The following is a 13009-nucleotide window of genomic DNA, read 5'->3' as shown; positions in this document are numbered from 1 at the left end:
GGGCTGGGAGAGGGCTGATTGTAAGGGTTTGGCCTTGTGATTGCTTTTTTATATGGCACAAGTCACCATCGAGAGCTCGGAGGAAATGATCCCTTTGAAGCTAAGTACCATTGCTCCAGAAATTTGCGTTTAAGGCAGGTTGTTAATTGGCACAAAAAAAAAAAAATCTGGTGTCTTTTTTGGTAAGTTGCCGGTCTTTGTTGAGCTTGTTTCGTTGTGGTTTGTGTTGTTATTCCTTTTTTTGGGGGGGAGGGTTGGAGTTTTTTCCCTTTCAATCTCGTTGGGGAGTTTTCCCCCTTCTCGCACCCAGGGCTGGATTTCGCCACCAGATCCCTCGGATTTTTCTTTTCCCACTGTGCACCGACATTGGTTCCCAGGAGGGAAAGTGGGTTTTTTTTGTTGTCGTTGTTGTTGTTGTTGCGTTTTTGGTTTTTGTAATTTCTTTGGTAACAGAGATGAAGAGGAGGGGTGGGAGGGGGCAAGAGTGTGTGTGTCGAGGGGTGGATGGGGCGAGAGGCAAAGCCAACAAATCTGCTTGGTCCGTGTCCATTCCTCAGCCAAAAAGTGAACCAGAAATCCAGAGGTGAAAGGTGGAGCCAGTCACTGGGAAAGATCAGATCCTTCGCTCCGAGTCTCTCCTCCTGTCTCCTCTCCAACAATTGTTATTTTAAATACCCGATTTCTGTAGCTAAAATGTGCTTCTCTGACCTGCTGGGGCAGCGGGGGTCCCCTGGAAAGGGGTGCTCGGGTCCGTGGAGGCAGGAGGGGACTCCTTCACCGTGGAGCTGCTCTGGGAGGGATCTGGGACAGGGGGGCTCTCGTGGGTGGGGGGCTCTGGGGGGCCTGGGGTGTGGGTGCTCCTGGGGGTGCCCAGGGGGATCAGAGGAGGATGCCCGTAGAGGGAATGGGGGGTACAGGGGTGTCCTCAGCCAGGTTTCCAAAACCCTCAAGGGATAGAAGTGCCACATTGTGATGGCACAGAGGGTCTGGCTGCCTTGGGGAACACACTGCACCTGAGCAGGGGAAATCCTCCAGCAATAAGAGAGCTGGCAGTGCCAAGGAGCCCTCCAGACACGCCAGGAGAGCTTCCCCTGCTCAGCCCTCAGCTCTGGCCCTGGTGCAGTGGGGCTGTGCCAGAGCCCAGCCTGTGACACCACTTCTTGTGTCACTCCCACCTCTACCGGTCCTCTGTGGGAGCCACAAGGATGGCTGTGACAGAGACCAAGGCTGGTGAACAGGTCAGGACGGGTCCCTCTCCCCAGAAACCTTCATGGGCAGGGGGGGATGAGGCTCTGTGATCCCCAAGGACCAGGGATGCTTCCTTCCAAACGGAGGCCTGCTCCTCCCTCCATCCCATAGGTTTCCTCTGAGCCCTCCTGGGGATGGAACTGACCTAGTCACAAACCCTGTCCCTGCTCCACAAGCTGGCAGGAGGTGGCAGCAGGAGGTGGCAGCAGGAGGTGGCCCCGGGCCCACGTCCATGGCTGACACCCAGCTGAGGGTCTGCAGGCTCCCAAACCCGCCCCAGAAGCACCCACCCCGCTCAGGCCATGCGTGTGAGTCTGGGGTTGGCTTTGTCATGAGGGGGACACCCAGGAAGGGGCAGGGAGGGCTGGGGGACATCATGCTTTGGAGAAAGTGCTTGTAGATGATGAGGGGACGCCGGGGTTGGCGCCAGGCTCCTCCTGCCAGCGGTTCATGCAGCGCCGGCGGGCGTTCATGAAGAAGTTGCTGACGGTGTTGAGCTCCAGCCCCAGCTGCTGGGAGATGGTCATCTGCATCTCCTTGGACGGGCGCTTGTTCTCCTTGAAGATGGCGATCAGGGTGCGGCGCTGCAGGTCCGTGAAGACCAAGCGCTGCTTCTTGGGCTGCAGGCTCCGGTCCTTCTGCTGCTCCTGCTCCTTGCGTTTGCAGGCTGGGTACGTTCAAAAGAGAGAACAGGGATGTTAATGTGGGCTCCCCCACCCTGGCCTGCTCGCAAAATCCAGGCTGCCTCCCAAAATCCAGGCCCTTCCCGCCAGGAATTTGCTGGTTTGTGTCCCACCGCTCCCTCCTCTTCCTCCCTGAGCCTGCTGAGAAGGGACAATGGCCTCTTGTGGCACCAGGGTGACAAAAGCCTGGGGGAAGGCCAGGGAAAGTCTCAGCATCTCCAGATGACCCTGGGCTAGAGACTGAGGAGAGCCCTGGACTGCTCTGTTCCCACAGACTGGCTATTGGGATTCAGCCCTGAATTCTGGGGGTTATCCTTCGGCCTCGCTCAGCATGGTCTAACTCCTCATCACCCCTATGGATCTCCCTGGAGGACTCAGGGAACCATTGGCTCCTGGCCACCACATCCAGCAGACAGCTCAGAAATGCAGGGGACAGGGACATTATGGAAAGGTCCCTCTGCAGCCTTAATCCCACAGCATCAGCTTGGACAGACCCATCATGGATCCACCTGCTCTGGGAAGGGTTTTCCTGTCAGAGTCACTGGAGGCTCCAGGAAATTCTGTCTCCCCTGTGTGCCTTTGCTACCAGATCCTCTGGCACATCTGTCAGCATTGAATTAAAAGCTTTCCCTACAGGTTTGGCAGGAGGCAAAGGTCAGCACAGAGAGGCTGCCACGGGGGGAAGCCAGGAAAGCCCCCCTGACCCCAGCACGCTGCAGGAGGGCAGAGAGAGAAGTGAGTAAAATAAATAAATATATGAATTTCAACTGTGGGGATATCAAGCACAGTGTTGGTGGAAGGGATGGGACAAGGGGCCTTTGCTGTGATATTTTCATAGAAAATTGTAAAATGGTGGAGGTGGCTGATCCAGTCTCTGCTCTAAGCAAAGCTGACCCTGAAGCTTTCAGGTTTGATCTGGGTGCTCAGGGACTCAGCCAGACACAGAACTGCAGGAACCTGAGATGCCATGGGCAAGGCAGGGCATGGACCTGACCCTACAGGGCTGGGGACAAAGCATTTCCTCCTGGGAAGCTGAGAAAAGAGAGAGCAAACTGTGGGCTGAAGACTTCCCAAAGGCAGTCCCACTTTTGCCCAGGGCAGCAGCAGTTTTCACCTTTGGGGTTTCTTGGTTCAGATTCTCTGAAGGATTTTGCAGGGTCCCTTGAGACATTTGCTGTCTGCGTGGCAGATTTCAGCTTGGCACTTGCAGGAGCCTCTTTGGCCTGGAGGGCTCAAAGCAGTTCCCAGCTCCAAGCACAGAGCTCGGAGGGGCCAAGATGCTGCAGGGGCACAGGACAGGTATTTCCCATGGGCTGAACCCCTCCCTGCTCTCCAAACACACCTCCACAGCCACAGGGGAGGCAATGTGTAACTCAGGAGTAGCGGGAGGCTGTTTGGAGTAATTTCTTCCTCACTGGAAGATAAACAAACTCCTCCTCCTGTAGTTGCTCAGCTGCCTCAACTACCAGCCCTCTTCCCATCACCTTGAACTGTGAGAGAGGGATGAGATCCACCCCTTCCACCCAGAGCTGGGGAAATCTGGGGCTCACTGAGGGACACAATTTATGCAGCAGATTGAGCTCTGTGTCCCAGCTGCTGGGGTCACTGCTGGCCCTGTCCCCACGCTGTGCTGGGAGCCACCAGCTCTGCTCCCGCTGGGCAGGGCATGGGAGGCACCACCAACCACCCTGTCCAAAACAGCCAGCCCTGGTAAAGCCAGTGGAGAATCCTCCCCTGGTAAAGCCAGTGGAGAACTTTCCAATGGTAAAGCCAGTGGAGAACCTTCCAATGGTAAAGCCAGTGGAGAATCTTCCATTGGTAAAGCCAGTGGAGAACCTTCCCCTCCCCTTCCCCCCCTCCCCAGGCAGGTTTGGCTACACACCACCATCCTTAGGGACAAAGGGACACTGAGTGATGCCAGGGGACCCTGTCCCAGGGGTACCTTACTCAAACAGCCAGCAGAGAATGTGGAAACCTACCCTACGACCATCAGATGCTTGCAAAAAGAACAAACAAAAAAAAGCCTTTATAGAAAGTTTGACTTTTTTTCCCCCCAGACATGAATTTTTAAAAAGAACCCACCCCAAACGTCCCCCCAAGCCAAACAACAAACAGAAACACTCCCCCCACACCTGTGCCCCAAGCCCACCCTCCCCGAGCCCTCCCAGCACCCCTGGCATGCTCAGCTCTTCCTGTGTCCAGGGTGGGCTCCTCACTCTCCACCCATGGGGGTTCTGCCCTGCAGGATGGCCCTGGGAATGTCTCCATGTGGATGGGAGATGTGACCCAGCCGTCACCCTGGCAATCCAGTCTGTCCCCTTGCTCTCTTTCTGCTGCCACCCACTCCCACACCATGCTGCACACTCAGCCCAGGGTCCAACCTCTCAGCTTTCCACCCTCCCATTCCTTTTTTAGCAGTGATTATTACACCCCAGTCTCCCATCAATAACTCTGAGCTCCGAGGCAAACACAAAACACTAGGGTACAACTGTGCTCCTGCAGTGGCAGCAGTGCCATTGTCCAGGCACAGGTGACATCCTGCTCCTCACCCCTGCTAGTTTGGGTTATTTTTGCTAGTTTGGGTTATTTATTTTTGCTAGTTTGGGTTATTTTTTCCAGTTTGGGTTATTTTTGGCCTGCGCTGCCACATCCCCCATTTCCTGTGCTGGTTTGTTTATTTATTAATTTCCCTTTCTGCTGACACAGCCCCACTCCCTCTCCCCAGCTCAATCTAATTACAGCTCCGCGCAGCAGCGATCGATGCCGGCGCTGCTCAGATCTATTTACGGCAGCCATCAACCCCTCCACGGAGGATCTTTTTCCCATTCCCCATCCCCTGGGTGCTGCTTTCCCAGGCAGCCTGCTGCTGGCTGTCCCCACGTCCCCACAGGCAGCCAGGGATGAGGGGCAGCCAGGTGTGGCATTCACATTCTCGGGAAAAATTCCCTTCACCCAGGATTTTTCTCCTGAGAAGCCTCAGAGAAAAGGAAAACAATTCTTATCTCATTTGCTTCTCCTCTGTTTTGCTCACATGTGGAATGTGTTTGGACATTGTTTACCCACAGGTGATTGTTTCATTGGATTCTGCTGTGAGTTGTTTTCACTCTTTGGCCAATCAGGGCCAAGCTGTGTCCAGACTCTGGAAAGAGTCACAAATTTTCATTATTATCCTTTTAGCATTCAGTAAGAATCCTTTCTGTATTCTTTAATATAGTATTCTTTAATATAATATAGGATTATCAAGTAATAAATGAGCCTTCTGAGAAGAACATGGAGTCAGATTCATCATTCCTGCCTTCATCAGGCATTCCCTGTGAATACAACAGCCAGGGGCACAGCTCTGCCTCCCATCCACACCAGATGTGGCTGAAGTCCAAAATCCCTTTTTCCTCCAAGTTCTAAGATCCAAACAGCCCAGCCTTGGGTTAATGTTGCTTTTCCATCAGGTCCTTCCTGATTCTCTGGGCTTAGCTGTGGGGATGGGGACATTTGCACCCCTGCCTCTGCATGTGCCCCCAGAGGACAGGGTTTATTTATTCCTGGGCTTGTCCTGCTCCTCCTGGGGCACAGAGGGCCCTGGCAGAACCAGGATCATCCCAGCCTCAAGGCTGCCAGAGCTCCAGGAGCTCTCAGAGGTGCTCAGGGTGGGGTTATTGGGGTGGCTGTGCAGGGACAAGGTTTGGGCTGATGATCCCTGTGAGTCCCTTCCAGCTCAGGATATTCCAGTCTCCCATGGCTCTGTTGGCCAATAAAGGGTTGGGCTCACCCACACTGGGGTTTTCTCCTCTGTTGACCCCTCCCCAGCTCATTTCCCACCCTCCAAACCCAACCAAGGAGCCCAGAAGTGACAAAGGGGGTTGGCCGGTGCAGTGGGACGGGGTTGGTGACGGCACAGATCCCTCCACACGCCGGGCACACCATCCAAACATCCCATCCCTAAGGCAGCTCTGACCCAGCTGCAGAAAAAACAACAGGGAGCAAAGACAAGGAGGAACCTCGGGCAGGGAAAGCAGGAGGAAAGAGCTCCAAAAGGCAGAAACATCCTCTCCTCCTCCCCAGAGGTTCTGCCCAGGGTTTCTGCCTCCCGGAGCCTCATGTCAGAGGCATCGCGTTTTCCTTGACTTCACCTTGACAGCTCCGAGCAAAACATCTCCCAAATCATTTCAGAGGGGACATAATGGAGACAATCAAATGGCTGCTGCTCAGGAACTGCGATTATGCCTCGCAGCGTGAACCCCGCCGAGCATTAAACTAATACCTGATGGCTTTGCAGGCTCCCACAGCCTGTCAGACCCTGCTTGCTCTATTATACCAGCAAACCTCTGCTTTTCGGCCCCAGCGTGCTCTTCCCTCTCCATTCACTTGCAATACAACCTGTAATTTTCTGCCCACTTTGCTTAAGTGCTGGTGATTTGTTGAAATCACAAAAGACAGCCAGGGGCTTTCAGAGCAAGCAAGCCGGCTGTAAGCAAGGTTGGGGGGGGGGGGGGAATTCTGCACAAAACCCACCGGTTTCTCTCTTTTTCTCCCTGTCAAATCATCTCCCAGGGGTGGAAGAGGACTGAGGAGCATTTATGGTCTCAGAGGGAGGTGGAGGAAGGGATGGAGAGGGGGAACCTGGGTGTGGTTGGCCAGGTGGGGACAGGTTGCCTTGGTGCAAGGGTGCAATGGGCTGATGTGGGAAATGAATTTACAGAAAATTCTCCAAGCCTGGCAGAAGGCTCACCCAGTGTGCACCTGTATGCAAACCTGGAGATAAGAAATGCTGACTTAGAAATGCCATGGAATAAGACAGACATTGCTGAGAGAGAAATGGAACTAGAAAGTTTCAAAGGGTGGCCTTGCAAATAAGACTGGATACTTTAGAGAAATAGAACTATGAAAGATGCATTGTAGTAGGACCCACGAGCAGTAATTTTAGATTATTGGCTTTAAGGCATTTACAGCATAGTGTGGCTAAAGCCGATAGGCCAAGAAATGTTTATAATAAATTGTAATTAGGAAATAGTTAACTTCTGATGGTGAATTATACCATCTGTATTGTCTCACCCTTCTCATGAGACTGAAATTGGAATAAAAGCTTTTAAAACACCTCTCAGTTACCCCATCTCTGGGTCAGAAAAGGGTCTAATCCAACAGGCTGATTCCACTGGTGGGAAATGGCCCTGAGCAAAGCTGGCTGCTCTCTGTGCCTTCAAGATGGGCCCAGCCCCTGGAGTGCCTCAGTTTCCCCCTCTCCTTGAAGGGGCAGAGAGGTCTGAAAGAAGGCTGGAGCCAGGTGAGGGTCAGTCTCTTCTCCCAAGTAACCAATGACAGAAGGAAATGACCTCCAGCTGCACCAGGGGAGGTTTAGATTGGATATTAGGGAAAATTTCTTCATGGGAAAGGTTGCCCAGGGAAATGGTGGAGTCACCATCCCTGGAAGTGTTCCAAAACTGTGTGGATGTGGCACCTGGGGACATGGTTTAGCAGGGGACATGGCAGTGGTGCTGGGTTGGTGGTTGTGTTTGATCCAAGAGCTCTTTCCAGCCTTAATTCCATGACTCTGTGATGTCCCTCCATTCCCAGAGGAGGGGCTGGGTGTTGCTGGTTCAGCCCCCACCTGCTCTGGGAGGTTTTGGGAGCTGCAGCTCCGAGCAAAGAGGGATGAGCTCAGGATGAATCTCATGAATGAACCTCGTGGTGTCTGCTCCCCCAGGCTGGAGCAGAGACTAGGGAGATTTGTTTCCAAACCAGAAATCCTCTGGTTCAGTGGGGCTGGCTGGGTGCTGGGGCAGCTCTGAGAGCTTGGTTTGATTTTCTCTTTGTACTGCAGGAAAAAAGAGATTTGTCACAAATTGGGGTCTCCAGCAGAAATTCAGATCTTCTCCAGCTGGGAGAACACAATGCTGACAGTACAGAACAAAGGAAAAGTGTTTAAAAAAATCAAACCTCAACTTTCTTTTTGCCTTTTTTCTTTTCCTGAAACCCCATTTGGTTCCAAACACAAACAGGCATAGGGGAAGTGGTGTGACAGACGAGTAATGCAATGGTTGGCTCTCACAATTAGAAGGCAAATATCCTGTACATTTGTTAAGAGAAGTTTTATAGATTTATAGTTGTGTTTTACCCCTTTTGTGCTGTTATCAGGGGGGCTCTGGGTTTGGGACATTTGGGAGGGTGGGATTGTTACTGTGGCAGCACCTGAGCTCCAATCACGATTTAAGGAAGTGAATTCCAAACTGGACAGCAAAGGAGCCAATGGACAGAACTTTGGGAGGAACCAAAGGGTTAAAAGGTAAAACCTCCATTGTGTGGGTGAGCACATGGTGCGAAAAATCCTCTGCTCCAGGAGCTGTAATATTTTCTCTGTTCAGTCTGCTGTTGTGTTTTTGTTAAGGTTTTAATAAACTTTTTAAATTTTTGGAAGAGAGAATCATTTTTTTGGAAGTGAGGATCACTTCTCACAGTGCCAACCATGGAATGACCTGCAGAGCCTTCCCTGAAGTGCCCATTCATGGCATCCCCAGCCTTCAGCTGCACACAATCACAAAATCACCTCAGACTTGTGGGGAATTTTGGGTGCTGTGGTCCGACAGCATCAGAGCCACTCTGTAGTGATAAAAACCCCATCAGAGGTCACTCAGAGTGTGGGATATGCAGTGAGGAGCTGCAGAGCATCCCAGAAAATCCCGGCAGGACTGACACGGGCCAGCCCCACACGTGTCCCTGTGCCACCACATGTCCCCTGGTGGGGCCAGGCTTTCCCTCTGGTGTCCCTGGTGTCCCTGGCAGCTCTGGGACAGGGAGAGCCCCTGGGCATTGGTGAGCAGCCAGCGCTGCAGGGGAAGCCGCTCCCAGAGCCCAGCAAATTAAATCTTCCTCTGAGCGCTGCCCATGAGGAGATGAGAGGAGATGAGATGAGACAAAGCGCTGCTGCCTGTGCTTCCCTGCCCTCCTACATTTCCCTGCCTTTCCCTCCCTGTGAAAAATGCGTATTTTATGGTTGGCTTTTCGCAAATATTAAAATGAATATTATATGTGTTGTGTTTTGTTAGAAAGTGATGCTGTATTAATTTTCTTAAGTAGAGTGGTAAATAAATATAGTTTTAGGTTATGACAAAATGTTAAAATAGAAACGATGCTATGTAGGATAATTTTTTCATAAAGAAAGGACTCACACTGAGATAGCAGTCACAGGACACCTGAATCTTTCAGAGAAAGAGAATTTATTGCCCCATTATCAGAAGAAACGAACTTCTTCCCACCTTGCTCAGTCATGAAGGCACCATTAGGATTACGAGGAAGAAGTTGACACTGACCAGACAGAATCCTGTGTTTGAATGGAATTTATGCATCATGTATGAGATGTATGAATATGCAACAGGTTATTGGTTTTTAAGGGTTAATCCTCTGTTAACTGTGTCCTTTTTCCAGCTTATGTTGCCCAGAAAAAGGTACCTAGATGTCCATAATTCTTTGTTTCTATTGTCTCATATTATCCTAGTCCAAATTCACCAAAATTATTAGTACTCTAATTATATTGCTATTTTTATAACCATTTTATTACTATTAAACTTTTAAAATTTTAAAAACAACTGATTGGCGTTTTTCACACTCCCCTTCCCTCCTGCACTTCCCTCTTGCATTTCCCTTCCCTTCCCTTCCCTTCCCTTCCCTTCCCTTCCCTTCCCTTCCCTTCCCTTCCCTGGTGCCTCAGCCCAGGGAGCAGCTCTGTTCCAGCTGAGCTGGATCCTGCATTTAATTTGCACTGTATATTTTTCTATATGCACTTTTCTTACAGGTTAGAAATTCGTTATTGACCCTTGCAGGTGATCTTTAGGTTTTAAAAAGGGTGATAGGTGGTAAATTCTTGGTTAGAGAGTTTGCAGCTGAAATTTGCCCATGAAGTTAGCAAATTAATGTTCTGTCTGTGTGTTAATGGAGCTAGGATGTTCAGATATTATATTCTTTGACTTTTTTAGTTTGATCTAGAAACAATGCAATGGATCTGGCTGTGCCAGCCACCCACACCGACCACCCCACATTTCCCCCAGAGCCCCAGGGGTTGGCACCTGGAGGGAAGGGGCTGGAAAGGGAAGCTCGAGCCCTCTGTCCCCTGCTTGGGTGACAAAGGTCCTTCCCGAGATGGGGGTCCCGATTTGGGCTCAGCCCCCAGGACAGCTCATTTCCTCTCCTGCACTTCTCAAGCCTGGCCTGCCCTTCCAAGGGTGGCATTTTCAGCTTTCCCAGCACTGAAGCAGAGGAGTTGGTGTGGTTTGAGGGCGGCTGAAGCGATCCAAAGGAGCTGTGGCTGCTGCAGCTCTGCTCGGCTCCATCCCTCCACTGGTTTTACCCTTGTCGTCCCCAGGTGAGCTGGTCTGGCCCTGGGGGCAGCCACCAAACCCCCTCAGGGACACCAAAACAGCTTCACATGACTTAAAAAGCTGAGTTTGTTGTTAAAAGCATTTTCTTTCTGCACGGGTTTCATTTCCCACTCGCTTTTCCAGCCTCCTTTGTGAAGGCAGCCCTGGTGCCCTGCTCTGCTCTCCCCATCACCCAGGGGAATGGGGATCAGCTCTGCTGCGAACATTTCCCCCATTTGTCCTATTTCCTCCCTTTCCAGGCCTGTTTTTGGACCAGAATCAGCTGCTTTTATTGTTCCACGGCTATGGGGAGCAGCTGCCGGGACTGGAGCGCTGCCGTGGCCAGGCAGGGCTGGGCAGGAGCCCCGAGCGCTGCTCGGATCTGCTCGCTCCTCTCCCGAGTCAGCAGCACTTAGCGAGACGAGAGCAAATTGGTGCTAATGAAGTGCCGGAGTGAGGCGGCAGCGCCCGGAGGGACGGCAGCGCGGAGGGGATGAGGCTGGAAATGCTCCATCCCCTGCAATGAGTTCTCCTCGGAGCCAGCTTGTGCTCAGCGCTGGTGCAAGAGCCCCTGCTACAGATTCTGGGAGGAAAAGGGGGAGTTTGGAGGATGATTTGTGCCATGGATGCAGGGGAGGCTGGTGTTGGGTCAGATTTTAGGGAAAGGTTCTTCCCTCCAAGGGAAGAACCAGGAAATCCTCCCGGCCCCAAGGCTGCCAGGGATGCTCAGGGTGGGATTGTTGGGGTGGCTGTGCAGGGCTGGACTGATGATCCCTGAGGGTCCCTTCCAGCTCAGGTGTTGGGAAGGTGAAACAGGAAAGCCTTATAAATATGATTGTCTGGCAAAAGATTTTGAGAATATGGAAACTATGAGTGAGATTGAAATGAAAGCAAGCTTTGAGATCCCTCAGTTACTGAACAATGGGAAAACAATGATGTGGCTGGCTGAAGGTAATCCCCTTTTGATGGAACAACACCCTCTGCTTGCAGACAGGCCCAAGGGTCAGAGCAGACCCTGCCAGCTTGGCAGAAGGGGCCCAAAGAGGAGTTTTTAGGGTTTAAAATGTAACACAGTATGGTAATGTAGTGATTCTTATAGGCAGTATGGAAATGCTGTAGGATTTGTATCTTGTACTAGATTGCTTAGTGAGAATTAGAATATTCAACACAGAAGAAGATTTATGGTATTGTAATGGGAACTTCGCCCTCTTAGCTCTTACCTCTCTTACTCTCTTACCCTTTTTACTCTCTCACCCTCTCATCCTCTCCCCCCCTCTCTTCTCTCAGGCCTGCTCTGAGCTGTGGCTGCAGCTCCCAGCAGGGCCCTGCACCCAGGCCCTTTGCAATAAACCCCAAGTTCCACGACCAGAAGATTTACCATATTGTAACAGGAACCCCATCCTCTTTTACTCTACCCTCTTTGCTCTTCCTCACTCTCTCATCTCTTTACCACGCTCTTGCCTTCTCTCTCTTTACCCCTCTCTCCTCTCAGGCCTGCTCTGAGCTGTGGCTGCAGCTCCCAGCAGGGCCCTGCACCCAGGCCCTTTGCAATAAACCTCAAGTTCCAAGACCAAAAGAAGATTTATTGTATTGTAACGGGAACCTCACCCTCTGATCCTCTCTTTTACTCTCTCCTTCTCTCTTTACCACTCTCTTATCTCTCTCCCTCTTTGGGGCCTGCTCTGAGCTGTGGCTGGCAGCTCCCAGCAGGGCCCTGCACCCAGGCCCTTTGCAATAAACCCCAAATTCCTGACCTGGCTGCAGAGATCTCTCATCTCCATCCATCCCCACCATCCTACCCCCAACACTCCTACACTCAGGATTTTCCATTCTGTGACAATGAGGTAATGCTGGACAAGGAGCCTGTGATGGGAATCCAGGGTGGCATCCCTGTGACACTGAACTTGTTAGCCCATGGATTTTCATTCACACTGATTCGTGCTGCGCTGCAGGATGAGCTCTGTCAGCTGAAGGATCCACTTCCAAGTTTGCTTCTGAAGGACCACTCCTGCAGCTTGAGTTGTTCCAGAATGTGTAAATAATATTTACTGAATAGGCCAATAAGTTGTAAATTAATAAATTAAAGCGTTAATTAAACACAGGGGATTCACAGATCTACATGTCAGCATTTGGTCCACACACTCTGAATTTCAGATAAATGCAAACTGTGTGAAAGAGAAGACATTTGTGGCTGGGAGGGGCTGTGCATTCCATTCTGTCCTCACTCCTTCACACAGGAGAGGAGCAGCAAGGATCTCCCTTTGGGATTCCCTTTGGGATTCCCAGCAGCCTGTTCCTGCCTCCAGCTGCTCATGGAACTCTGAGCAGGGACAATGAGCAGGTTCAGTGGCAATGGCACATCCTTCATCAGGGTGTGCTGGCCCTGAGCTGGTGCCCAGAGAGGGCCCAGAGCCATCATCAGCCACAAAACATGGGCTGGAGACAGGGAAAGAGCAGTGGAGGGGGAAAACCCAAGAGTTTCCTGCATGTCCTGATGAAATCTGGTCCTGGGTGGGTTTATGGGGTGTGAGATGGGAAGGTCACAGAATCACAGAATTCACAGAATCACTGGGTTGGAAGAGACCTCCAAGGGACCTCCATGGCATCATTTCTAGATCAAACTGGAAGAGTCAAAGAATATAATCCTCTTAACATCCTAGACCCATTAACACACACACAACTTCATCGAGTCCAACCCAGCCCCAACACCTCAACCCTAGCACCCAGTGCCAC

General features: G+C 51.5%; 1 protein-coding gene across 1 annotated transcript in view; it reads right to left on the bottom strand.

The window, feature by feature from the left end:
- Positions 1-1622: 1622 nt before the first annotated feature.
- ONECUT3 (one cut homeobox 3) overlaps positions 1623-13009 on the bottom strand; it is a 29714-nt gene continuing 18327 nt past the window's right edge. Inside the window, exon 2 of the mRNA XM_054290928.1 lies at positions 1623-1915. Within this exon, the coding sequence (XP_054146903.1) occupies positions 1623-1915 (293 nt within the window). The remainder of the gene's footprint in view (positions 1916-13009) is intronic.

Source organism: Melozone crissalis, unplaced genomic scaffold (genome assembly GCF_028551555.1).
Source record: "Melozone crissalis strain CALT ecotype California unplaced genomic scaffold, PUWL_Pcris_2 ptg000088l_1, whole genome shotgun sequence".
NCBI classification, from domain to species: domain Eukaryota; kingdom Metazoa; phylum Chordata; class Aves; order Passeriformes; family Passerellidae; genus Melozone; species Melozone crissalis.
This window is presented reverse-complemented; position numbering and strand designations above follow the sequence as displayed.